The sequence below is a fragment of the Mandrillus leucophaeus genome, unplaced genomic scaffold (genome assembly GCF_000951045.1).
Source record: "Mandrillus leucophaeus isolate KB7577 unplaced genomic scaffold, Mleu.le_1.0 Scaffold777, whole genome shotgun sequence".
NCBI classification, from domain to species: domain Eukaryota; kingdom Metazoa; phylum Chordata; class Mammalia; order Primates; family Cercopithecidae; genus Mandrillus; species Mandrillus leucophaeus.
In genome coordinates this window covers 635516-662579 of record NW_012108441.1, presented here as the reverse complement: position 1 = coordinate 662579, position 27064 = coordinate 635516, and the positions used below count along the sequence as shown (strand labels likewise).

Sequence of the window (27064 nt, the reverse complement as noted above, 5' to 3'; positions counted from 1 at the left end):
TTCTCTGCCTTTGTGAGAGATGAGAATGCGTTATTCTGGAAAGAGACCCAAGGCCGCCTTTTGTTATCCATTCAACTGCACGTTCCGTTTTCTCCCATTTCTATTGGCTTTTAAAGTAGTTATTTAGTTTTATAGACCCTTAATTCTTTATAATTTAAATAATGTGGAGAGTTTTAATAAACAGGATTTTCCCGAGTTTGGTTCTCATTTGGTGACAAAACCTTACTCATTCATGATGTGAGGCCGTCGTAGTTGTTATGAGTCCATTTTGTCTGAATTATCATGTTTCTCTGAGAAATATTAATGTGTGTGGTTCTAGGATCCTGCCCCAGAAGCTACTGAGGGAGTTCTGTCTTTTACGGTGTAAATACCCAATGTCAAAAACTTGGAAAGGGAAGAATTGGGAAAGTTGCTTGTCTCCCTCTCCTACCCAGTTTAAGCTACTGAGCCCTTTGTATTTCTTATTGGGCTTGTGCTGCCTTGCCCATACCATAAATGTTCAAGCGCTGCAAGGTTAATGAAAGAAGCTTCCTATGTAAGTGACAGCCCCATTGCAAGTTTATTGCCTGCTCTGGAATCTGGGCCATCATTGCTGATGTGCCCCTGCCTGGCCGCCGTGTTGCACCTGGTCTCATTCTTGTTGCATCATGGGGTGATTCCTCTTTGTGGCTCGTGTTCTTCCAGGCACCTTGGCTGGGGTCATCGATCTCGCTGTGGACTGGATGACGGACCTGAAGGAGGGGGTCTGCCTGTCTGCTTTCTGGTATAGCCATGAGCAGTGTTGCTGGACTTCTAACGAGACCACTTTTGAGGACAGAGACAAATGTCCCCTGTGGCAGAAATGGTCGGAGCTGCTGGTGAACCAGTCAGAGGTGGGTATTTGGGCAGGGTCCTGGCTGGGGACCCCTGCCATTCCACACGTGCTTGGGAATGCTGCTGGGAGATTTGTGAATGTCTGTGATTTCACCTTCAGGTGCCTGCTCTGAAGTTTGTGACTTAACACTAGGATGACTGGCTTTTTCTAGCTCTAATGCTACCACTCAAATTTCACTTATAAAACCCTTCCCCACTGTTTGATGTGCACAATGCATACATATATATATATGTATATATGCATTATATATTAAAGTATATATACTTTAAGCCTCATATTTGGCTTTATTTTGTTATATTTGGCTTATTTTTTCTTACCGAAAGTGGTTTGCTGATCATGCTGAAGAAATAAGGTTGACTTTTATATCTTCTAATTGAGAAGAATGTAGCTTTTTAAGTTATCCTTTTAAAAAAAACAGCTTTAGTGAGAAATTCACAGTTCATATTGTTCACCCATTTAAAGTGTATGATTTAATGCTTGTAGTATATTCAGATTTGCAGCCATTACCACAATCTAATTTTAGAACGTTTTCGTCATCCTTTCCAAAACTCTGTCTCCATTAGCAGTCAGTCTCATGTCCCCCAACCTGCCAGCTCTGAGCAACCACTAATCTACCTTTTGTCTCTCTAGATTTGCCTCTTCTGGACATTTCATGTGAATGAAATCGTACAATGTGTGGACTTTGTGTCTGGCTTCTTCCACCTAGCCTCATGTTTCCAGGTTTCTTCCTATTGTAGCATGAACCATTACTTCATTCTTTTTTTATGGCCGAATAATATTCTGTTGTATGAATGGACCACATTTTATTTATCCATTTGTTGGTTGCTTTTGCTTTTTGGCTATGATGAGTGATGTTGCTATGAACATTTCTGTACAGGTTTTTGTGAAGACATATGTTTCATTTCTCTCGAATACATATCTGAGAGTGGAGTTGCTGGGTCAGATGGTTACTCTATGTTTAACCTTTGGAGCAGCTGCCAGACTGTTTTCCAAAGTGGCTGTACCATTTTACATTCCCACCAGCAGTGTATGAGACTTCCAATTTGTCCACCTTCCTGTCAACACTTGCTATTATATGTTTTTGATTATAGCCATCCTAGTGGTTATGAAGTGGCATCTCATTGTGCTTTCAGTCATCTTCTATTGCATTTTATGACCACATTATAAAGGATGTTCTGGGCCTTCTGTAAAGAGAATGCCCTAGGCACAGGAGATAATAGTGGTGAACCACAGACCCATAGCATTTAGTGCTTCAGATCTTTATTAAAATCTTGGTTCAGGAAAGGGTTAACTTCTAACCCATTTCAGTGGTTACCACCATGACTATGGGTTATTGAAGGATCAGAAAGCCATGTGAGGGGGAACCAGGTTGCCAAGCTTCACATTAGGGGTAATGTGAGGATCTCTCAAGCTAGAACTAATCTTGCAAGATATATGTAATCTATTTATGGATCTCCTCCCTTCCCCACTTTTTTTTTTTGGCCTGACTGACTTACCACAGCTGAAGACATTTGGAATGCACTTTGCCATTTTTGCGAAACCTCTTTCTCAGTGGAATTGAAAATTAATTCCTTCAAATCTCAGAAGTAGACAGGGATCTTGAAATCTCACACGTTCTCAGTGTTCTCCATTACTTCCAAAAAGAAATTCTCTACTTGGGTTGATGGGAGCGGGCAGACAGAATTGGCTGTGCGCCATATTTTTATTCTTCTCTCCTACTTGCAATGTGTGTTTTGGGGAAATACGGCCATCCATCTTTTCAGCTGTTTTTAAGATTTATACTTTGATTCGAAGAATTACCTTTAGTAAGAGTGAGAGTTATTTTTAGCCTCCAAAAAAGTACATATTTAAGTGGGTGAAAGGTATTTCTTAGTCCGATTTCTCACTGCATAGGGTGTGAATAGATGTGCTTGTAAAGGCTAGAGTGGTCTCCTGGAACGTGTTTTTGCATTTAATAGGCACACATGTGGCTGTCCATGGCCTGACTTGTAGGTGACCTCTCTTTCCTGCCCCCCTTACTTAAGTAATGCAGATGGTGGCACGAAGCTGAGGCCTAGAGAGTGTGGTCTATACTTAGCAGACCAGGCCCTTCATGCATAGGACCCCAGACTGTGTGTTTGGTTCAGAAAACTTTCTCCGTACATCAGATAATTTGGAATAAATTGTTCAATGAATTATTCTGAAAGTGATCATGTTTTTCTTCTCTGATAGTGCCTGTCAAATGTTGGTGCGCGTAGAACCTCCCGGAGGGCTTGTTAAAACACATTTATCTGGGCCCCAGCCGGGAGTGTCTGGTGTCTGGTTCAGCAGTTCTGGGGTGAGGCCTGAGAGTCTGCGTGTCTCATAAGCTGCTGATGTGGCTGGACCACGGACCCCACCTTGAGTAGCAGTATTCTAAAATACAGGCCCGACCCATATTCATTGGCAGTGCGGGTGCTTGCTGTGGTTGGGTGTGGCCTTAATGAAAGCTAAGAGAGACCAAGCCACCACAGACAAGAAAAAACTAATCTGCCAGGGTCTCGGAGGCAGGATTTTCCGTGTCACACCTTTGATTAACTCTATGCAAGTGGTGATTAAAACCAAGCATCATCCACAGTTTCCATTACCGCTGAGCCTTCCCCCTGTAGAAGGCGCGTGTAAACAGCTCCCGGAGAAACACCTGCTGTTCTGTTTGTGTGTGCTGACTGTAGCAATAGCAACAGCTGATAAACCTATGCTGGCCTTTTGGTTTATACAGGATGGGGACCAAACCTGCCCAATCCCGTCAAAGCTTTTGTTGTGAAGACAGATGGGGAGGGGTTGAGTCTGTTGCTCAGGTCAGCTGTGGCTAATGTTTCCTTTTTTGTTTTGTGTCTGTTGTCTAGGGTGCCAGTGCTTACATTCTGAATTACTTAATGTACATCCTATGGGCACTGCTGTTTGCATTTTTGGCTGTCTCCCTGGTGCGTGTATTTGCACCATATGCCTGTGGCTCTGGCATACCAGAGGTGAGTCCTGGCTGAATTTTTTGTACCAATAATATGAATAGCAAATTCTTCTGTAGCACTGTCGTGCCAAGCACAGTTCCAAGCATTTTACTTCTACTAACTCATTAAGCTTCACAATAAGACTATGAGGTAAGTACTATTATTCTGCATTTGATAGTTGACAAAACTAAAGCACAGAGAGGTTAAGTAACTTGCCCCAGGTAACCAAGCTGGTAAGCTGTGAGTTGAACCCAGCGTTCTGACTTTAGGATTTATACACTATCTTCAAGATTTCTGTGCTATTTCTTCTCAGATGATAAAAGCCTTGTCTTTGTAAACCAGGCATAACTCTTAAAGCCTGTGGAATCAGAGTTCATTAACCACACACATAAACGTGCTGTACTAACTCATCAGTGCATCTGTGATGTAATGTGAGAGACAATAGTGGAGGTTTATTGCTGTGAAAGTTCGCTGATGATGAAACCTCTCTTGCCACATTTTGCTCTTCTGGTGGCAAGCTAATAGCAATCTTTTAAAAACCTGAATGCCGCCTTTAGTACATGCACTCTGAACGTACCCCCGTGAATTTAGAGTTTTTATAAATAGTTTTCAGCGCTTTCATGTAACCAAAGTATGAGGAAAGTGACCTCACTGATTAAGGGGAACTTGAAACCTATGAGGACCTACTGGGCAGAATCATGATAATTGAGCTGATTCCCGAAAAGCCCAGATGGTGGAAATTTAGCCAGAAGTAATTTTAAAAGTTCTGGTATTATCGCTCTAATCCATGCAGTTCAGTTCTCCTTCAGGTTGATGCCTTAGCAATGCCCACGGGCAGTGGGCTCGAGAGTTTGAAGATGTATTTGTGGGCCGAGTATGGCAGTAAATCCACACCCTTTGGGAGGACCCTCCAGCCCTGACAGTGGTCCAGGCAGTTTGCAGAAAGGGCTGAAGTCCTGAAAAGACAGTCAGAGGCAAAATTCAACATGGTCTTGTTTCAGGAAAGATAGAAAAAAGAAGTCTTAATATGTCATGCTGAATTTTTGATGGTTGATGTTAACATACTGCTTCAGGAACCTGAAAAATAAGCTGTGTTACCATCCTATTTTCTCAGCGCAGCCAGTTCTGCTATAATGTGACATACACATTCCTAAAAATCTCCATGCCATGCAAAATCACACAACAGAAACCACAGGGCTTTCTGGGGAACATGAATTAGGGGCACAATACACAAAACTTCATCACTGACACGTATGACAAAAAGAGGAACCTAGTAAAAACAGGAGCCCAGTTGTATACATTAAGTGGCTAAGAAATATGTAAATACCGTAATAAATATGTCACTTTCTGCAAAGAACTTGAAGTTTGCTTGTGGAAGTGGGTGTCAGAAGGGCTGAGACTTATGCGTTGCTGTGAAAGGCATAAGGAAGGTTATCTATCTGAAGTTGTAGGGGAAGTTGAGACAGCAGGCATAGATGGGCATGGCACCCTGGCATATGTGTGAAGTGGTAGATGTTTGACTCATGTGTATTTTGTGTTTTCCTACATGATTGGGTGCAATTTTCTGCATTTATCTGGTATTTCTCCTGGAGGAAATGTGCATAAATAGACATAAAATTTGCACTATGCTCAAATTCCTCCCTAACATGAGTGGCATTGGAACAAATTTGCGTTTTCTTTTTCCTTTCCTTTTCTTTTCTTTTTCCTTTTTTTTTTTTCTTGGTTTTGAGACAGGGTCTCGTTCTGTTGCCCAGGCTAGAGTGCAGTGGTGCAATCTCGGCTCAGTGCAACCTCCGTTTCCCAGGTTCAAGCGATTCTCATGCCTCAGCCCCCCAAGTAGCTGGGGTTGCAGATGTGCACCACCATGTCTGGCTAATTTTTTTTTTTTTGTCTTTTTTTAAGTAGAGATGGGGTTTTGCCATGTTGGCCTAGCCTCATGTGATCCATCCACCTCGGCCTCCTAAAGTGTTGGGATTACAGGCATGAGCCGCCACGCCTGGCCTTCTTTATTGTTTTATTATTTTCTTATATAGAGACGAGGTCTCACTCTATTGCCCGGGTTGGTCTCAAATTCCTGGGCTTAAGTGATCCTCCCACCTCAGCCTCCTGTGGAGCTGGGACTGCAGGCGTGTGCCCCCCTGCCCAACTAATTTTTGTATTTTTTGTAGGGCTTTGCCATGTTGCCCAGGCTGGTCTTGAAATCCTGGGCTCAAGCAATCCTCCTGCCTTGGCCTCCCAAAGTGCTAGGATTACAGTCGTGAGCCACAGTGCTTGAGGCAAATTTGCATTTTCCAACCAAGTGTCATAATAGAGCTGACTGTATTTTATTTGATGTCTAAAGCATCTCAGTTTGTGATCCCACTACCTAACAGTAGCCATTTTTGACTCAAGCATTTTGCAAATAAGGAGATGGCCAATGGGGAATTGGTGGAAAATAGAAGCAGTAAGAGGTATGCTGGGTAGTCCCATCTCTCCCTTCCAAGAACTGTAGATGTGTGGCTCAGCTGGTGTCCTTATAGATAGGGAGTTTGAACATGAGTTCTATCTTTGAAGGGCTGGCTGGACTTTATCAGCGTCTAAATTGGGCATTTTATTGGTGAGAGCTGAACTCAGAAGGAGTAAAATACTGAGTTGAGGATTTTTTTTTTCTTTCTTTCTTTCTTTCTTTTCTTTTTTTTTTTTTTGAGACAAGGTCTCACTCTGTTGCCCAGGCTGGAGTGTAGTGGCGTGATCACAGCTCACTGAAGCTTTGAACTCCCAGGTTCAGGCAGCCCTCCTGCCTCAGCCTCCCGAGTAGCTGAGACTATAGGTGTGCATCATCATACCTGGCTAATTTTTGTACTTTTTATAAAGGTGGGGTTTTGCCATGTTGCCCAGACGGGTCTCAAACTCCTGGGCTTAAGTGATCCGCCTGCCTTGGCCTCCCAAAGTGCTGGGATTACAGGCGTGAGCCACTGTACCTAGCCTAGCGTTTGTTTCTTATGTGACAATAGTACCAGGGATACATAGACATGGATGAAATTAAAAAATGTGATGTTAAGTGAAAAAGCAAGTTTTACAAGGATAAAGTAGGATTGATAGAATGTCTATAAACAACTAAAATGAAAAAACATACGTTCTAAAACTATAAAGAAAGGGGAGAAATGGTAGGAAGTGGTGAGGGGAAGGAGGAAGGTTCCACTGGGCAGGCAAACACGAGGTAGCCACTCTTGTTTCTTAAACTTGGTAGTGGGCACATGGGTACTCGTTTTATTAATATTCTTTTAACTCTATATAAGTGTGTGATAGATTCATTTCTCTATCTCCTAAATAGTTCATAAAAATCTTTTAAAGAACTTTCAGGAACCAAATGGAGGTATGACTCAGCAGTAGCAAAGTCTTCCCTGTTACTGTAGTAGAGCTGGAAATTCTTAACCTAAGGATGGAGTATTTTTCCCAGTTCTCGAGGAGAGGAGCAGAGTAAAAAGTAAATGTAAATAAATAATTCATGGGTAAAAAGAATCTCCTGTCAGTCAACACCCAACTAAATATGGAAACTGACTTCAGTTGAGACATGAAGCTGTTCTTCATCCATTCTAGCAAAGATATTGACTGAGCTATTTGGAAAATATGTTTATCATTGTCTGAGGTGATCTGCTATAAGCTGCTATATGGCACGCTGTGTAAGAATGAACTTTAAATGTGATGCACTTATGTACATTTAAAAAATTGCTTATCCTCCCTAGCATAGCATTTGCTTCCAAAACATTTTGATTACTTAGAGTGAAAAATTCTTTTGGAAACATTTTTTAAAATGCAAATTTAGGCCAGGTACGGGGGCTCATGCCTGTAATCCCAGCTACTTGGGAGGCTGAGGTGGGAGGATTGCTTGGGGCCAGGAGTTCGAGGCTGCTGCAGTAAACTATGATTGCACCACTGCACTCCAGCACGGACAACAGAACAATACCTTGTTTCTAAAAAAGAAAAAAAGAAGCAAATTTACAGAAGGGCTTTTATTTTCCTATGTAATAAATGCTCTCCATAGAATTTCTGTAAAACACATTTAAATGTGAATACTTGCCTATAATTCCAGCACTTTGAGAGGCCAAGGTGGGAAGATTGCTTGAGCCCAGCAGTTCAAGACCAGCCTGGGCAATGTAGTGAGACCTCATCTCTACAAAAGTAAAAATAAGTGGCGGGGTGCGGTGGCTCACACCTGTAATCCCAGCACTTTGGGAGGCTGAGGTGGGAGGATCACTTGAGGCCAGAAGTTTGAGACCAGCCTGGCCAACATGGCAAAACCCCTTCTCTACTAAAAGTACAAAAATTAGCCAGCGTGGTGGCACGTGCCTATAATCCCAGCTACTCGAGAGGTTGAGGCATGAGAATCGCTTGAACCTGGGAGGTGGAGGTTACAGTGAGCTGAGATCACACCACTGCACTCCAGTCTGGGTGACAGAGCAAGACTCTGTCTCAAAAAAAAAAAAAAACCGGTTTGATGGTGCACACCTGTAGTCCCAGCTACTCTGGGGACTGAGGTGAGATGATTACTTGAGCCGAGGAAATTGAGACTACAGTGCTACAGTGAGCTGTAATTGTGCCACTGTACTCCAGCCTGGGTGATAGAGTCAGACCCTGCCTCAAAAAAAAAAAAAAAAAAAAAAAAGTGAATACTCAGCTTTCGTTGCACGTGGGACTTGAGAGAGAACTGGGTAAGGGTGTCCTCTTACTTCCTTTTGTCAGTAGAACCACTGTCATGTCAACTATATGAGAAATCATACCCTCTCAGAACTTACTCTGTGTTGATGTTTCGGTTTATTAAAAGACATAAAACATAAACACTCTTACAAATATTTATTTATCGGAAAGAGTTCTGGTTTTCAGGTTAACACCACCAAGTCACAAATCTGCTGCAGTACATCTCATTAAAGCCCTGCTCGCTTCAGTCTGTATGAATTCAATTTAAAGCAAGTGATTGGATTTTGCCATCAACTGGGAATGAATTTATCTTCTTTAGTCCCTAATTTGATCATGAGGATTTTATAAAATCATTTTAGAGAATTACAAAATACCTATTACATTGTTCAATTCACCACATGTCATGGCTGGCAAAGGCTCAGGTAATTTAGATGCTTGTAATTTTCTAAATGGTATTACGCTTTTAAACTATACCCTGGGGTCCATATCCACATTAACTAACTGACAAAAAATTATAGATAATTTTATTTGAGGCAACACAAAAGGGCAGGATTGTGGCAGGCGTAATAAAACATCCCTTAAATAAAGGGATCTGAGATCCCAGAGCACGGGCTCAATTAAGCTAACTACCTAAGGACGGGTGTAACCACCACTAGTTTGTCTGCCACGAGTTCAAGGCTAGTTCAGGAAACACCATCTGACTATATAGCTAGGAGACCTCGCACGTGTTCTGTAGGAAGGAGCTCGCTGAGTCCTTCGGGGCACATACACACTCTTGGATGAGCTCACTTCATGACCCGCCCCAAATCGCCCAAGGTGACATGATGCTCAGTAGAAGGACTTGGTGAAAGAACAAAGAGTGTTTCAGGGCTGTCCCTTAAATACTGTATTGAGAAATGAGGAACGTCTGTGCTGCTCTTTTCAGGAATCAAGCAGTGCTCTCCACCTGGGCTGCATTTTAGAGTCACCTACGGAGGCTGTAAAAATCCTCATACCCTGGATGGACCTCAGACCAATTATATCAAATCTCTGGGGTGAGAGCCAGTCTGCAGTGTTTTCTAATTCCCCAGGTGACTCTGATGAGTGCCAAGGTTGAGAATGACTATAGTAGCTATTTGAGAAATTGATTACTTGACAGAGCAATGCCCATAAGGAGGTGTTTTGAAGTTACATAAATAACAATGACAAGAGATAACCTTGTCCCATTATGTATTACATAATGGGAAAACCAGAAATTGACTGCAGATTTCATTGACTGATTCACTTGGTGTCTAATTAATCTGTGATTACAGGTTTGTAAGTTGCTAACTCAGCAGTAAACATTCACTCCATTTCAGCCAATTGGGGGAGTGATTGGAGGTAGAAAAATTGTTTGATCATTAATGATGCTTCTATATCTAAGAGAATACCATTTTGGCCCGGGAGAGGCCCTTGGTGTATGAAGTTAATCACTGAGATAGGCACCCAGTTGAATTCTAAAAGCATTAGGCAAAGACTCAAGTGAACCTTTAGGAAGAAAGCCATTATTTGGTATTTATAAAACGCAGCAGGTCTGGAAATGGAGCAAGATAACACTCCCTGTAGTCGAAGTCCTTTACAATAAAAGAGGGTAGGATTTGATAGAAGAGAAGGGGTCATGATGGATTCAAACATCTTTACATCCCTCAAACATGTGTTCTTGGAATGTTGAGCGTCTTCTTCTTTTTCTACCATTGTATTAAGAATGTTTTCAAGCACACAGAAAAGTTGAAAGAATTGGACAGTAAAAATTCATTAATTCATCGCCTCCAGCAGGGGTTGGCAAACTTTTCCTATTAGAGAAAGAGAGTCAATATATTAGGCCTTGGAGGCCAAGGGGCAAGATGGAGCAACTATTCTCACCAGAAGGCTAGTAGTCTTTTGTTTTTTCTTTTTAACATACTACTTTTAAAAATGTTAAAACTATACTTAGCTCATGGATCATACAAAAATAGGTAGTGGGCCAGATTTGGACCACAGGCTATAGTTTGTCAACCCCTGACCTAAAGTTCAACTGTCATTTTGCTCTTGTAGGGGCAAACACCTTTTTACGGGTTTGCGGCTGGGCCTGCGAATTAAATTGACATGTAAGACAGATCAACAGGAGAAAAGCATACATGTTTATTTAATGAATTTTACGTGACGTAGGAACCTTCATAAGGAGTGAAGAACCAAAGATGAAGTTAGGGTTGAATACTCATGTGCTGAATTGGACGAGTAGTAATCTATGAAAGTGTGACAAGGCAGAGGAGCCTGGGCTAGGGGAGTTAGCTGGGTGAAGTGGCCAGGAGGATGAGGGTTAGTCTAACAAGGTTTGTTCATGCAGATTTCCCTCTGCCTCAATTTCCTGTCTTTGACGATAAGAATGATGCTTCCTTCTAGTATAGGGAGGGCGTCTTTCACATGGGAATTTCATCTCCTGCGTTTAAGAAACAGAATGGGCCAGGCGCAATGGCTCACGCCTGTAATCCCAGCACTTTGGGAGGCCGAGGCGGGTGGATCACGAGGTCAGGAGATCAAGACCGTCCTGGCTAACACGGTGAAACCCCGTCTCTACTAAAAGTACAAAAAATTAGCCAGGCGTGATGGTGGGCGCCTGTAGTCCCAGCTACTTGGGAGACTGAGACAGGAGAATGGCGTGAACCCAGGAGGCGGAGCTTGCAGTAAGCTGAGATCGCACCACTGCACTCCAGCCTGGGCGACAGTGCAAGACTCTGTCTCAAAAAAAGAAAAAGAAACAGAATGGCCAGGTGATCTTCTTGCTCCTGCTGTTTTTCAAGTGCCTTTAACCCAAAATAGTCAGTTTGCCAGAGTGGCATATTTTGGGGTAGCATATTCCTTTTTTTTTTTTTTTTTGAGACAAGATCTTGCTCTGTCGCCTAGGCTAGAGTGTAGTGGCGCGATCACAGCTGTCTGCAGCCTTGACCTTCCAGGCTCAAGTGATTCTCCTACTTCAGCCTCCCAAGTAGCTAGAATTACAGGTGCATGCCATCATGCCAAGCTAATTTTATTTATTTATTTATTTATTTATTTATTTATTGCAGAGATGGGATCTCTCTATGTTGCCCAGGCTGGTCTTGAACTCCTGGGCTCAAGCGATCCTCCCACCTTGGCCTCCCAAAGTGCTGGGATTACAGGTGTGAGCCACTGTGCCTGGCCTGGGGTAGCATATTCTTAACTACTGCACTCTCCTTGCCTTGTCACATAGTCTACCAGCTCTGCATCTCTTAATCTAGGATATTTTTCAGAGTCAAAAGTTAACAGTTAATATCAATAGGTATATGTCTCTTCTCAACATAACAGAAGGTAATGTGAACAGGATAAAATGCCATAAGTCAAGCGAGACCTTGTTAATGATTTATTCAGTCCTCTTTAGGATCTTTTGGTACTCTAGGAATCCTTAAGATTTACCATGCATTGAGTTTTTAATATTTCAGTTAATATAAAATTATAGTTAAATCAAAAATGAAAATGGCCTCTGTTCCATGCTATTGAGTGAATCTAAACTTTGAACATGTCTCTCAGAGGAAGTACAGCTCTTTTCCTAGCCATGGATTGAAGCAGTTCATTCCCTCTTGTTCTCCATCCTCTGTTTCAGATAAAGACCATTTTAAGCGGCTTTATCATCAGGGGCTACTTGGGGAAGTGGACCCTGCTAATCAAGACAGTCACGCTGGTGCTGGTAGTGTCCTCTGGTCTGAGCCTTGGGAAGGAAGGGCCGCTAGTGCACGTGGCTTGTTGCTGTGGCAACTTCTTCAGCAGCCTTTTCTCCAAGTACAGCAAGAATGAGGGCAAGAGGCGGGAGGTGAGCCGCTCAGCTTTCATCTGCAGCGAAACTTTCTTCTCAAAGCCCCCTCCTGCTGTCTGACCTGCAGGTTTGCACGTTTGTTTTCATGGAAGGCCTTGAAGCTTATGTAGAACTATTTGTTTTGTAGGTGCTTTCAGCTGCAGCGGCTGCTGGAGTCTCTGTTGCCTTTGGTGCACCAATTGGAGGCGTGCTTTTCAGTCTAGAAGAGGTGAGAAATGGGCAGCCGAGAGAATTTGTGATTTTGAGCAGCAAGGCCCTTTGAGGGTTAGAATCAAAGAAATATTGGATAAGATTCCTGCAGTTAATTAAGGAGCCACAGTTTCCACTGTTTGTTTTTTTATTTGTGTTTATTTGCTCTTTTTTTGAGACTGAGTCTTGCTCTGTCGTCTAGGCTAGAGTGCAATGGTATGATATCGGCTCACTATAACCTCCACTTCCCGGGTTTAAGCAAGTCTCCTGTCCCAGCCTGGCTAATTTTCGTGTTTTTAGTAGAGACGGGGTTTCGCCATATTGGTCAGGCTGGTCTTGAACTCCTGACCTCAGGTGATCCACCTGCCTCAGCCTCCCAAAGTATTGGGATTACAGGCGTGACCCACCATAGCGGGCCACCACCATTAAATTCCTGTTTGCAAGTATTGTTTTAAAAATTGCCAACGTGATTTTTTTTTTAAAAGACTTATAGTATTCTCTGTCTCATAACCAACTTAATTAAGCATTTTTGATTTTGGTAACCCAAATGGGTTATTCCAGCGGTTGGCAGACATTTCTGTAAAAGGCCAGGTAGTAAATGTGTTTGGTTTTGTGGGCCATACAGTTTCTGTTGTAGCTGTTCGGCTCTGCTGTCATAGCGTGAAAGCAGCTGTGAACAATACGTCCACAAATGGGCATGTCTGTATTTCCATAGATATTTCTTTATGGACAGTGAAATTTGAATTTTATGGTTTTCACATGTCACAAAATATTGTTCTTCTTTTGAATATTTCAAATCAAAAGAATTTTTTCCCCTTTTTCAATCAATTAAAAATGTAAAAACCATTCTTAACTCATGTGCCATATAAATGCATTCACTGGGCTGCATGTGACTTGCAGCCCAGAGTTTTCCAAACCCTGATCTACTCTGTTGTCTGTAGAATCCATTCCAGAGGTTTATTTGCTTCTAGGGGAGTCTCTGTGCCATGAACAGAATTATGATTAAATACTTTCCTCTTAAAAATATAGCTAAAACCCGCCTTAATTAGTGTCCATTCTACTTCTAGACATAGTTAGATTCCTCTGAGGATCTTTGCTGATGCATTTTGGTCATATTAAGTCCAGGCTGATGGAATGAGTGTGTTCACTCTTGGACTTAGAGTGTGACTTTCATGCCAATCAGAGGGCCTGGCTCTGAGCAGCTCTTTCTCTGGCCAGTCTCTAATTTTCTACTTTTTCATCTCAGGTCAGTTACTACTTTCCCCTGAAGACCTTGTGGAGGTCATTTTTCGCAGCCCTGGTGGCAGCCTTTACACTGCGATCCATCAATCCCTTTGGGAATAGCCGTCTTGTTCTCTTTTATGTGGAATATCACACACCCTGGTACATGGCTGAACTCTTCCCCTTCATCCTTCTTGGGGTCTTTGGGGGCTTGTGGGGAACCCTCTTCATCCGCTGCAACATCGCCTGGTGCAGGAGGCGCAAGACCACCAGGCTGGGGAAGTACCCGGTGCTGGAGGTCATCGTGGTGACCGCCATCACTGCCATCATTGCCTACCCCAATCCCTACACACGCCAGAGCACCAGCGAGCTCATTTCTGAGCTGTTCAATGACTGTGGAGCCCTTGAGTCTTCCCAGCTCTGTGACTACATCAACGACCCCAACATGACTCGGCCTGTGGATGACATTCCAGACCGGCCTGCTGGTGTTGGTGTTTACACGGCCATGTGGCAGCTGGCCCTGGCACTGATCTTCAAAATCGTCGTTACCATATTTACCTTTGGCATGAAGGTAAGTGAAAGGGAAGGAAGATGGGGTGGGGACCCATATCCTTCTGGGGACAGCACCCTACTCTCTAAAATAAAATTGTGGTGGGAAAAAAGGGGAACTGGCCTTTCTTGAATGTTCTCATGTGCCCTGCAGGCACTTGACATTCCTTTAATCAATAGGAAACAACTTTTAATAAACAAGCTTATTAAATAGAGATTTTAATCCCATTTTACAACTGAGGAAACTAAGGCTCTGAGATCTTAAGAGGCTTGATCAGACCCACAGCTTAAGAGAGACAGAGCTAGGCATCAAACCCACCTCACACATTCCCAGAACAGGTGGTGGTGACCACAGGTTTCCTGCCAATGGCCAAGTGATGCCAGGTGGTGGAAAAAGCCCAGGTCTGGCTCAGTTTGGCTCAGTAAACATGCATTGAGTATCAGCTGTATCTTAGGCGTTGTGCTAAGTCTGAGGGATACAGAACCCAAACAAAGCTGCCCTTGCAGAGCACACAGCTCTGGGAGAAAGAGATGCAGACCCGGAGTTCTGACACTATGGTGAGCACCACACTGGTATGACAGGAGCACAGAGTGAGTGTGTTCCCCGTCTGGGCAGGGCTGGGCATGACAGGGGCTCTTTGCACACATTGTCTTTGAAGGGCAGAGCTGTGGATGACAGCACATGCTTTCTTTTCCTCCTCCCTCCCTCCCCCGCTTCCTCCCTCTTTTCCTCCCTCCCTTCTTCCTCCCTTCCCTTCCCTTTTCCCTTCCCTTCCCTTTTCCCTTCCCTTCCCTTTTCCCTTTTCCCTTCCCTTCCCTTCCCTTCCCTTTTCCCTTGTTGCAATCAACACCTGTATTTAGCTTTAGAACATTTTCATCTCCCAAGCGGAAATTTCGTGTCCATTAGCAATCACTCCCCATTTTTCCCTCCCCTAGCCCCTGGCAACCACTAATCTGTTCTGTCTCTAGATTTGCCTATTTTGGACACTTCATATAAATGACATCATATAATCTGTGGCCTTTGGTGACTGGCTTTTTTCATTTAGCGCCATGTTTTCTAGGTTCATTCCCATTGTAGCATGTGCCACTACTTCATTTTTATGGCTGAATAATATTCCATTCTATGGAGATCCCACATTTTGTTTATCCACTCATCCTTTGATGGACATTTGTGTTGTTTCCACCTTTTGACTATTATGAATAATGCTATCATTGCTTACTTAAAGAAACTTTTATTAGAGTATATCGTCCATATAGAGAAGTGTACAGCTTGATGGAGTTTCATAAAACATACACACACTTGTGTAACCAGCACCCAGGATCAGAAGCAGAACATTATCCGTCCCCCAGAGCCCCTTTTGTGTTCCATTACTATTGCTTTCTGTGTGGTATTTCTATGAATTGTCTTTTTAATTTCATTTGCTTTTATTAAAAATATAAAATAAGAGACCCAGTCTCCCTATGTTTCCCAGGCTGGTCTCAAACCCCTGAGCTCCAGTGATCCTCCTGCTTTGGCCTCCCAAAGTGCTAGGATTATACACATGCGCCATTGTGCCCTGCCTGAATTGTCTTTTGTTTTTTTGGAGACAGGGTCTCACGCTGTTGCCCAGGCTGGAGTGCAGTGGCACAATCATGGGTCACAGCAGCCTCGACCTTCTGGGCTCGAGTGATCCTCCTGCTTCAGCCCATGGGGACTACAGACACGCGCCACCACACCCGGATAATTTTTGTATTTTTTGTAGAGATGGAGTCTCACCATGTTGGCCAGGCTGGTCTGGAACTCCTGGGCTCAAGTGATCTGCCTGCCTTGGCCTCCCAAAGTGTTAGAATTACAGGCGTGAGCCATCACACCTAGCCTGAATTGTCTTTTTTTTTTTTTTTTTTAAATCTAATGGTCTGGCATGGTGGCTCATGCCTGTAATCCCAGCACTTTGGGAGGCCAAGGTGGGTGGATCACGTGAGGTTAGGAGTTCAAGACCAGCCTGGCTAACATAGTGAAACCCCGTTTCTTCTAAAAATACAAAACTTATCCGGGCATGGTGACACATGCCTGTGGTCCCAGCTACTCAGGAGGCTGAGGCACAAGGATCACTTGAACGCAGGAAGCAGAGGCTGCAGTGAGCCAAGATCATGCCACTGCACACGGGCCTGGGCGACAGAGCGATATTCCATCTCAAATAAATAAATAAATAGATAGATAAATAAATAAATAAATAAAGTCTAAGAAGTTGTTTACTTCAGTGTGTTGTAGTGGTCAAATACAAACCTGAATTTGGGCCTTAAGAACAAGGATGGGTGGACCTTATTAAACAGCTGGCTGTCTCTGATCTGTCATCTCCTAGCAAAGGGATTTGTTTTTGTGTCTCAGGAAGATGCTGGTAACATTTTATGATGCTTGCTGAGAAAAGTCTCCTTTGATGTTACAAGGATATAAATGATGTAGAATAAGGGAAAGCTCAGAAAGGAACAATTTCCTAAGGACTGTTCTAACTCTAGAAATCACACCCAAGGGTCCAAACTTCACTTGAATTAAGTTAAAGTTCTGCTTCCATCCTCAGATGGGTGACCACCTGGGGCTGGCATCATTGCAGCTGCTGCCTAGGGTCAGTGGTCACATGTCATTTCAGTGAACACAGGGAGTCAGGCATGTTCTATAGCACATGTGTGGTCATTAGATAAACTAAAATGTATCTTCATCCAGCAGGGTAGAGAACACACTGGTGCCAAGGTGTTTTAGTTTACATTGTATTTCTTTGCTGCCCCTATCCTGGCTTGGAAATATTCAGAATACTTATTGGAAAATGCACTTCATTAGGAAGAGGGAACTGCCTCCCTCGTCTCTCTCTGACAGGTGTTCAGCCACCACCTACTAGAGAGGGCAGGGAGCCATTAAAGTGCTTTCTGGAAGATCCAGGGAGCTGCAATGATGGATTCAGCTTCTTTATTTTACCTGGGAGCAGTCACAGGCCCTTCTTTTCCGTTTTCATGCTGTGGCTTGACATTTAATTTTAAAAGCCATTCTGAATGACATGGCAAGGGGAGAGAGAAAGTGGTGTCTCAAGTGACACATGCTCACTTTGAATTTTATTTGCAGTGGGGCTTATTCTTTAATCCACAGCAGGCGAACCCAGCCAGCTTTTGAAAGAGAGGGAATCAAAGTATAAAATTGCATTCTCTCTAAGTTGCAGTAGATATGACTGACTAAGCAGGTCAAATCATTTGTCCCACCTTTCCCCAGCTGACCTATTTTGCAGAGTTGCACCTCCTCTGAAGACTGAAGCTAAATACAAGCCTGTCTTCGAGGGGGAATGTGTTTCCTGGGGGTTGTGAAGCGGGGACTCAGTCTTTTCCCCTCATGTTGCTTTTCTCTGTGTCTCCTCAAGATCCCATCGGGCCTCTTCATCCCCAGCATGGCTGTGGGTGCGATAGCAGGCAGGATGGTGGGAATTGGCGTGGAGCAGCTGGCCTACCATCACCATGACTGGATCATCTTCAGGAACTGGTGCAGACCCGGTGCAGACTGTGTCACGCCAGGGCTTTACGCAATGGTGGGAGCTGCGGCCTGCCTCGGTACGACCACGGGTGGGGCAGGGAGGGGGACCGGGGAACTAACCTGGCTTAGAGGACTGCCAAGAAGGAAGACATGGACTTGAACATTTTCTTTACTGGGGATAGGCTGGGTTGTGTGGCTATAACAAGTAAACCCCTAAATCACAATGGCTTAATGCACCAAGGCTTATGTCTTGCTCACTATGCACACACACACACAAACAGATGCCCTCAACTTGTGATGGGGTTTACATCCTGATAAATGCATCATAAACTGAAAGTATTATAAGTTGAAAATGCATTGAATACACCTAATCTACCAAACGTTGTAACTTAGCCTACCTTAAACATGTTCAGAACACTTACATTTACCTACAGCTAGGCACAATCATCTAACACAAAGCCTATTTTATAATAAAGTTGAATATCTCTTGTAATTTATTGAATACTGTACTGAAAGTGAGAAACAGATGGTTGCCTGTGTACTTGAGGCATGGTTTCTACTGAATGCATATTGCTTTTGTACCACAGAAAGTTGAAAAATTGTAAGTTGAACCATCATAAGTCAGGAACTGTCTGTAAATAAAAAACTTGGTTTAGCAGAAGGCTCTTCTCCACCTAATCATTCAGGGGCACAAAGGTGGGTCTGTCCCCTGTCTATAGTCCTTAAGAATTTCTGTGCTGTTCTGTTTATGGGGTTCTTGAAGAGCACCATGCTTGCTTAGTCAGAAGCTTGCAGAGCCCATGTAGGATCCACTCACCAAAAAGCTTATGTGGGCCAGGGTGAATAGACAACCCAGGATCCCTCATTGGAGCAGAGTCCCCAGTGAGATTCAACTTCAGGCTCCCTAGTGCAAAGCCACATTTGACGGGGCCTGGCCTGGGTTCCAGAGGCCCAGTGCAGGAAGCATGTGGGAGTGTCTGCTCGAAACAGGTGTGAGGGGAATTTACAGCCTGTCTGTCATTTTCCCCAAATCATGTTTCCATGAGCTGCCCGGGTTGCACTTTGGAATTTTACTCCTCCCCTCTGTTGCAGGTGGAGTTACCAGGATGACGGTATCATTGGTGGTCATCATGTTTGAATTAACGGGGGGTCTGGAGTACATCGTGCCTCTGATGGCGGCAGCTGTGACCAGCAAGTGGGTAGCTGATGCATTTGGGAAAGAAGGCATCTACGAAGCCCACATTCACTTAAATGGGTACCCTTTCCTTGACGTGAAGGACGAATTTACTCACCGCACACTGGCCACCGACGTCATGCGGCCCCGGCGGGGAGAGCCACCGCTGTCGGTGCTCACGCAGGACAGCATGACTGTCGAGGATGTGGAGACCCTCATAAAGGAGACCGACTACAACGGCTTCCCCGTGGTGGTCTCCAGAGACTCCGAGCGCCTCATTGGATTTGCCCAGAGGAGGGAACTGATTCTCGCAATAAGTGAGTAAAGAGAGGGAAGCTCACATTTCACCAAGAGCCGAATGTCATCCTTTGTACCCCTAACATTATCCAAGATTTTTGAGGTGATGTGCATTAAGCCAGGGGCTCTCAAACTTTCACATGTCTCTGGGTCACCCAAGGGTCTGGCTCAAAAGCAGATTCTGATTGAGCAGGTCTTGGGGGGGACGTGATACTACATCCCTCACAAGTTCCCCATTAATGCTAATATTGCTGGTCCCCACGTCACACTGTAAGGAAAAAGGCTTTAAACCCAAGTCTTGGGTAGACATTCTCAGTTGGAAAGTGACTACATGTTTGCAAGCAGCTCCCTGGCCCTGCTCCGCTGCTGCCTTTCAGCAATTGTTGGCTAAAGCTGAGAAGGAAGAGAGGCGACAGCCTAGAGTGGCCCGGGCTGAGCTGTCTCAGACTTTCAGGTGAACCAACCATCCGGCTGAGATCGTGAGTTCTCTGCCCCAGACACCCCTTGCCACCACACAAGTCTTTTGCTTCACTTTATGATATGATGTCTGATTCCGCAGTTAGAGGCCCTTGTGGGTAAATGTGCAGACATTGCTGGAACCAATTGCATGAGATTATTTTCCTCTTGTGTTTGAATGACAGTCAGCTGCACTGAGGGGCAGGCTGTTGAGTTGGGGAGGGGAGTATGGGATGATGCCCAGGTCAGGGTGTCCCAAAGACAGGTGGATCAGAGAAGCAAGCCCATGGGCCCCATCAGCCTGGGGATGGCTCCAACAGAAGGGTAAGCAGGAGGTAGGAGAATTCCTAAGAGGGGGCCGAGGGCTGCCGACTGAGGGCCAGAGGTCTGGTTGTGAGTTGCTGGGACCCTAGGCAAGGAGGAGCTGTGAGCCTTGGAGGGGTAGAGTCCTGCCAGGCCTCAAGGTGGCAGGGTCAAGGACCAGCATAGCACATCCACGGGCACGCTCAGCATCCTTGCTCTGTGATCTGTACAACATTCCAGCATCTCATGATAGACCAGGGCCCATGGCATGGCTCCCATGCACACATGACAGTTTTACTATATATCTTCCAGAGTATTCTTGAAGCTTGTCAATGGGACTTTCCCTGGTCTGATGTTGGAATGGCCCACTGTGAACACATTTCCACCAGGCAACTGCTTGCTTCTCTCTCTCCCTATCCTTTGTTTCCTGTTTCCAAGGCACCTCCCTTAAACCTCTTCCCGATGTTACATAGCTTTAAAATATCTTTAAGGCATCTTCATCAAAGGCTTTATAAAAATAAGTTTAGATAAGCTATCCTCTCCCATTTTAGCTTGACACTCAAACATTTTTACCTCCTCCAAAGCAAAAATTGATTTGGTATTTTAGACGCTGTAGCAAGTTTGTGCTTAAGTGTTCAGCGATGCTTCTCCTTATTATAGGTCCTGTTGCTTAACAGGTAGGTAGGTGCCTTTGTGTAAATATTGCTTTATAAGTAATGAGGTTTTTTAAGGTTGTTTAAGTAGGGTTGGGTTTGTTTAAAAATACTGTAATCAGCAGCCTTTAAAAAGTTTTTCATGCCCTAGAATCTTTTAAGCAAAGGTTGAAATTTAAAAACTAAGGTAATAAATGTCACAGAATCTATTTTATTGTATAGCTCCAGGCACACCTGCTAAGAGGCAGCTTACTAATTTTGCTGAAACCCATTACTGTAATCAAGTGGGAAGCAGTAATTGTCATCAACCGGTTAGAGAAGAAATTTAAGCTTACCAACCAAGTACTCTTCTAGAAGCTATGTTTGGAATGTCTGAAGAGGCACCACACGGTGTAAATACTACCTATATGCTTTCAATCAGACCGATAATAATATAGAAGGTACTATTTACATGGTTTGTGCAAAGGGAAGCAGTGTTTTGCTCTGAGGAATCAGAAAAGCTGTTTTTTTTGGCCTGTGGAAATAGAAGAGTCCCTGTACTCTGGTGGAGAAATACAGGTGCATGACCTGTATTTGAGGAATCTTGTGCCATTTTATGAGTATAGAAATAGGACAGCATTTAGCTAGACACTATCCCATGCCAATTTCACTTCCTAGAGGAATTGGGAGCAAAGATTATAGACAGATCCGAGATAGTATGGATCAGAAAAGAAAGGTAAGTGAGGTAAATAAGGATTTTTCTTACATATCATGTTTAAAAATTGTAGCAACTGCTCACATGGAGCTGAAAATGTTTTGTTATGTTTTGAAATGCCAAAGCTTGGCGTTTTCTTTGTTAGAGAGCACTTCGTTAGCACCACCTGGGCAACGTGACTCTTCACCATCACATACTAGCACGTGGGGCCGTATGCGACTCTTGCCCAAGTTCCTGGCAAATGGGCCTTTACCTCTGGTTGCTCTGCAAATATGAGGACTCGTCTGTACTCAGCAGGGCTCAGGTGCTTCTTGTCTTGAGTTCTGAAGTTAAGTAGGGTTCAAAGAGGACTCAGCGGAGAGTCGCAGAGATGATTAAAGGGTGGAAAGTTAGAGTTTCAGGGAAGAGTTAAGGAAACTCTCAGGTTTTTTTGGTCGGGTGGATGATTTATTAGGCTGGTACAAAAGTAATTGCGGTTTTTGCCATTACTTTCAATGGCAAAAACCACAATTACTTTTGCACCAACCTAATAATAATTATTCTCCAGTATGTGGAAGATGCGTAGTTGCAGAAAGGGGTATATATCTAGCACTGAACAAGAAGTTAAGTGTCAGATCTGTCAGACAAGGGAGAAAAGAGGTTTCTGCCCGGGAGGGCTGTTAGTTACTGGACTAGGTCATGGAGAACAGTGGTGTCATCTACATCTTTCTGTTGGGGATGTTTATGTATATACATACACACATAGAGGGACTTCTCCATGCTTTAGTGGACAGACAATAACTTGTAAAATAATCTGCTTTTTCTTCTGTATAGTCTTTACTTTTTTATCTTATCTTTGTACTACTTTCGTGGTTGCTTTCAATTTTCCATTTTAACCTATCTCATTAATTATATCTGTCTTATGGACGCATTTAAAAAAATTTTTTTGAGACAGGGTCTCACTCTCTCACCCAGGCTGGAGTGCAGTGGCGCGATCATAGCTCACTGTAGCCTCTACCTCCTGGGCTCAAGCAGTCCTCCTGCTTCAGCCTCCAGAGAAGCTAGGACTACAGACTCGCACCAGCATGCCTGGCTAAGCATTTTTAATTAACAGGATGATAGACTATTACCTCCCTGAAAACATAATTCACGTGGGAGTGCTCCTCCTCAGCACCGCTGACATTTGGGGCTGGATGATTCTCTGTGGTGGGGCTGTCTTGTGCACTCTCGGGTGTTGAGCAGCGTCCCAGGGCTCCACCCACTGGATGCCAGGAGCGCTTGCCCTTTCCTATTGTGATAACCAAAAATGTCTTTAGATATTGCCAAATGTCCCCTGAGGGTGGGGGCAGAATTGCTCCCAGTTGAGAACCATTGCTTTAAAGCCACTCAATAGCCTAACGAATATGTGATTATTTCCAATTTTGAAAAATTTCTTGGCCTATCACATAGTTTGTGAAATTCCTCTTACTCACACTTTATTATTTACCATCTCTACATCTGGCATGTGAACATATTGCTTCTAGGAAATGGAATGTTAAGTTGAGTAACCTTAGCAGGTGCTCATAAAATGTACACTCCTTTTTTTTTTTTTTTTTTTTTGTTGACTAAGTCTTGCAATGTTTCCTAGGCTGGAGTGCAGTGGCGCCATCTCGGCTCACTGCAGCATCCACCTCCCAGATTCAAGCAATTCTCTTGCCTCAGACTCCCGAGTAGATGGGACTACAGGCACATGCCACCATGCATGGCTAATTTTTGTATTTTTAGTAGAGACAGAGTTTCACCACGTTGACCAGGCTGGTCTCGAACTCCTGACCTTAAGTGATCCGCCAACCTCAGCCTCCCAAAGTGCTGGGATTACAGGCATGAGCCACTGTGCCTGGCCTAAAATGGACATTGTTTTTCAAGAGCTGTGGACACTGAGACTCATTCTAGTAGAATATATGGCAAACCTCCTACATTAAAGACAGTTTTAAAGACAGTTTATTTTTAAAACATTTAAAAATGAAGTTTATTACACTTTTTCAAAGTGAAAATAATACACACTCCAAATATTGGGGAAATCAGAAGCAAAAGGAAACATTTAAAAAGCTACCTACATTCTTATCACCAAAGAAGACATGATTGATATTTAGTGAATTTCCTTTTTGTCTTTTAGCTCTTTTAAGAAGATGCATTTTCGGTTGTATTGTTTTGGTTTCTTCTTCAACACAGACTCCCAAGTGTTCCTGGGGTCTGTGGGTCTCTTTTCTTGTAGCACTGGCTCATCCCTTGGGTGAGGAGTTAGTTGGTTTATCCTTTCACACAGGAAATATTTCTTAAGTGTCCACCATGTGCTGATACCATCCTAGAAGCTCAGAGTCCAGGGATGACAGCACACTGCCTCTGCCCTCTGTGAACTTACATGCAGGCATTTTGGTGTTTGATGATTTCTGGTCCAAACTGAGAGTAGATGTTTCACTTAGTAGAGAATTACAAAGAGCTTTCTTGCTGGTTCTCCTTCCATTCATAGGCTTTTGCCTGTTCCTAGCACCTCTACCCACAAAGTTTGAAGCCTCCTGTAAGTCTGTAATAGAGTTCCAAAGTGGCCTAGCAGAACCTTTCTGAGGAAAGTAGCAGTCGCCACTGTGGGAATAGCAAGGTGTATAGCTTAGGCCTCTGGCTCTGACTCTAGCTGATGCCTATATTTTTGCTTGGCGGTAAATACCTTGTGGGCTTTCCTTCCTGATGCCTCCTATGTGAGATAGGTTCAGTTTTATGTGGCAAGCAGAACCAGATACACTGACATTTAGTAGACCTACTCATTCATTCATTCATATGCGCATTTGACAAATATCTGTTTTGTGTCTACTATGTGCTAGGCATTGTCCAGGCACTGGGAGTGCACTGGTGAGCAAGAGTTCATTGAGCTAGTAGCTGTTAGAATCAGGGCTTCTAACCCAATCAGTAGGTTCAAAGGAGATATAAGCATGTTATTTATTTTATTGTAGCAAGTGGATGAACCATTTATTAAGTTGTATTTGGTTTAAGAAGGGGTTCAGTAAATCCGTGTCATCAACTCTTGATTGGGGTTTGCGGCTTGATCCAATCCTGACATTCACTCAGTGGTTGAAATTGATGGAAATCCTGTTAGTGGGACTTTAAGAGAATCGGCTGGTCTATGGAAATGAGCAAATAAGTATGTGTTGCCAGTTGCCTCCCTGTCTTAGTGGGTAAGGACAGAAACATCTTGGTTTAGGAGAGAAGTACGTAGTATATATCAAACAGTCTACGTTTGAAAACATGTTGTGCATCAAAGTCGTCTGATATTTGTGGCAGAATCATACCCCATTTGATGTAACTTGATTTAACCTGACCCATATAATGTGAAGGCATTTGCCCAGCAGGCCCTCTGTTCCTCTTTTAAACAGAGACCCTTTTTCAGACTCAGCCTGACCCCAAATGCTGCCAGTTTTCCATTAGAGTACTCTATTGCACTAAATGGCCTTAGAGGAGGCAGTTAGAATTTTATTTTTGAAAGAACAATATAGGTGAGTAGTAGTCTTTGAGAAGGCAAGAAATGTATTATGGAAACCAGGATCCATTTTAAAGCAAGCCTTGCTGTACATTTTCCCTAACCTTTTCCCATGAACCAAAAGAAAGATTAAAATTCCAACAGAAGGAAAATCGCCTTGGAGAAATATCTTGAGACCAATGGATTTATTTCATGTGTGACTTAAAATAGCCTGGGTTTCTAGCACCGCGTTAAGCTGTATTTCTAATGAGTTCCTGTTACCCTACTTTTCTTCAACTTTCTTTCACATGGCTTTTTCTACAGACAGAAATAGGCTAATTGCTACCATAACAGTTTTACTATCTTTCTTTGAGAGATCCACAAAATGGCCCATTTTTAAGACAGGAGATCCAAAGGGTGGTGGGGGGGTGGGGGGATGCAGCTTTTCTGGGGTTGTTTCTTTGGACCCAAGGGTCGCATTTGGGATTGAGCTGCATTTCTGGGCTGTGAGCCTGGGCTGGCCGTATTGATTTCTTGTTCCTCCCAGGATTCATAATGCCATTTGGGCCAGTTATAAGTTAGTTCGTAAAAAGAAAAACAATGTATTAAGGTCATCGGGCAGCTAAGTAAGTTTCTTGTCACGTCAAACTCCAGCCCATGATGAGGTGAAGGAGCATAAGGAAAGCCAGAATGGAGGGCCCTGGGCTGTTTGGGGTGCCTGGAGTCTGGGGGGAAGCAGTGAATGTCCCCAAAGGGGCCATCTGGGTCAGGCCCATATTGCCAGACTTTGGCAACAAATGATCCGGTCACAGCAGGGGACCCTCACACAGCATTAGCTGCAGAGAGATGCCAATTCCACAGATGTTTGGCTAAAGCCCCTTATTAAGAATGTGTGGTTCATCCTCCGAACCTCTTTTCTGTGGGATTCTAGATGCTGTGTGTGAGTGTGGGATGGGGAGTTGCTCAGCAAGGGATTTTTGTGTGGCTTATTGTTCCTGCTCACCCCATTCTAGAGAACGCCAGACAGAGGCAGGAGGGCATTGTGAGCAATTCCATCATGTACTTCACGGAGGAACCCCCCGAGCTGCCGGCCAACAGCCCACATCCCCTGAAGCTGAGGCGCATCCTGAACCTCAGCCCATTTACAGTCACAGACCATACCCCAATGGAAACAGTGGTGGATATCTTCCGGAAACTGGGGCTCCGGCAGTGCCTGGTGACGCGGAGTGGGTGAGTAGCCGGACATGTGGCCAGAGTGACCTAGGGAGAAAAAGATGAGTGAGACATGGTCTCAGCCCTGAAGGATGTGGAGGGCCACAGGGTGGAACAGTCCTTCAAAGAGAATGGCAGTAAGCTGTGGTGAATGTGCTGAGAAGGAAATGTACAGGGGGCTTGGGACTTAGGGCTGGGCAGCCGTATAGCCAGGGAAGGGGGCGGTCCAGTTTGGACTGCTGCCTGGGCTGAGGGAGGTTGAGTAAAAAGGGGCAGAGCCACAGGAGAAGGGGTTGGCGTTGCTTTTCTACCCCCCCCCCGCCACATGTGACACTTGGCTTAGGGAGGAGGTTCTGCTATAACATGATATATGCGGTCCTCAAAATCACAGCACTATGCAAAAAGTGATCCATGCAAACCACGGGACTTCTGGGAAAAATGGGGTTAGGTACACAACAGTCAAAAACTTCATCAGTGATACATGACATAAAAGAGGTGAGAATGTAATAAGAATGGTAGTAGCAAGCCAGGTGCCATGAATGGCTCGTGCCTGTAATCTCAGCACTTCGGGAGTCTGAGGCAGAGGATCACTTGAGCCCAGGAGTTCGAGACCAGCCTGAGTGGCAAGACCTTATCTCTACAAATACATTTTTATAAGATCAGCCAGGTGTGCTCATAGTCCCAGTAACTCGGGAGGCTGAGGCAGGAGGATCACTTGAGCCCAGACATCCAAGGCTGCAGTGTCCTAGGATTGCACCACTGCACTCCAGCCTCAGCAACAGAGCGAGACCCTGTCTTGTAAAAAGAAGAGTGGTAGTACCATGTTACACATTAGTTAAATGGTTAAGAAATACAGGGATATTGCCGGGCGCAGTGGCTCACGCCTGTAATCCCAGCACTTTGGGAGGCCGGGGCAGGTAGATCACGAGGTCAGGAGATTGAGACCATCCTGGCTAACACAGTGAAACCCCGTCTCTACTAAAAATACAAAAAAATAGCTGGGCATGGTGG

At 44.1% G+C, this 27064-nt stretch overlaps 1 protein-coding gene across 2 annotated transcripts in view; it reads left to right on the top strand.

Moving 5' to 3' along the window:
* Nucleotides 1-27064, top strand: part of CLCN4 (chloride channel, voltage-sensitive 4) — an 81132-nt gene that overhangs the window by 38043 nt on the left and 16025 nt on the right. For both annotated transcript variants that reach the window (XM_011966832.1, XM_011966833.1), the window contains 8 exons: nt 685-872; nt 3739-3861; nt 12134-12340; nt 12471-12551; nt 13779-14324; nt 17686-17872; nt 18888-19286; nt 25855-26071. In XM_011966832.1, coding sequence (XP_011822222.1) covers nt 685-872; nt 3739-3861; nt 12134-12340; nt 12471-12551; nt 13779-14324; nt 17686-17872; nt 18888-19286; nt 25855-26071 — 1948 coding nt within the window. The remainder of the gene's footprint in view (nt 1-684; nt 873-3738; nt 3862-12133; nt 12341-12470; nt 12552-13778; nt 14325-17685; nt 17873-18887; nt 19287-25854; nt 26072-27064) is intronic.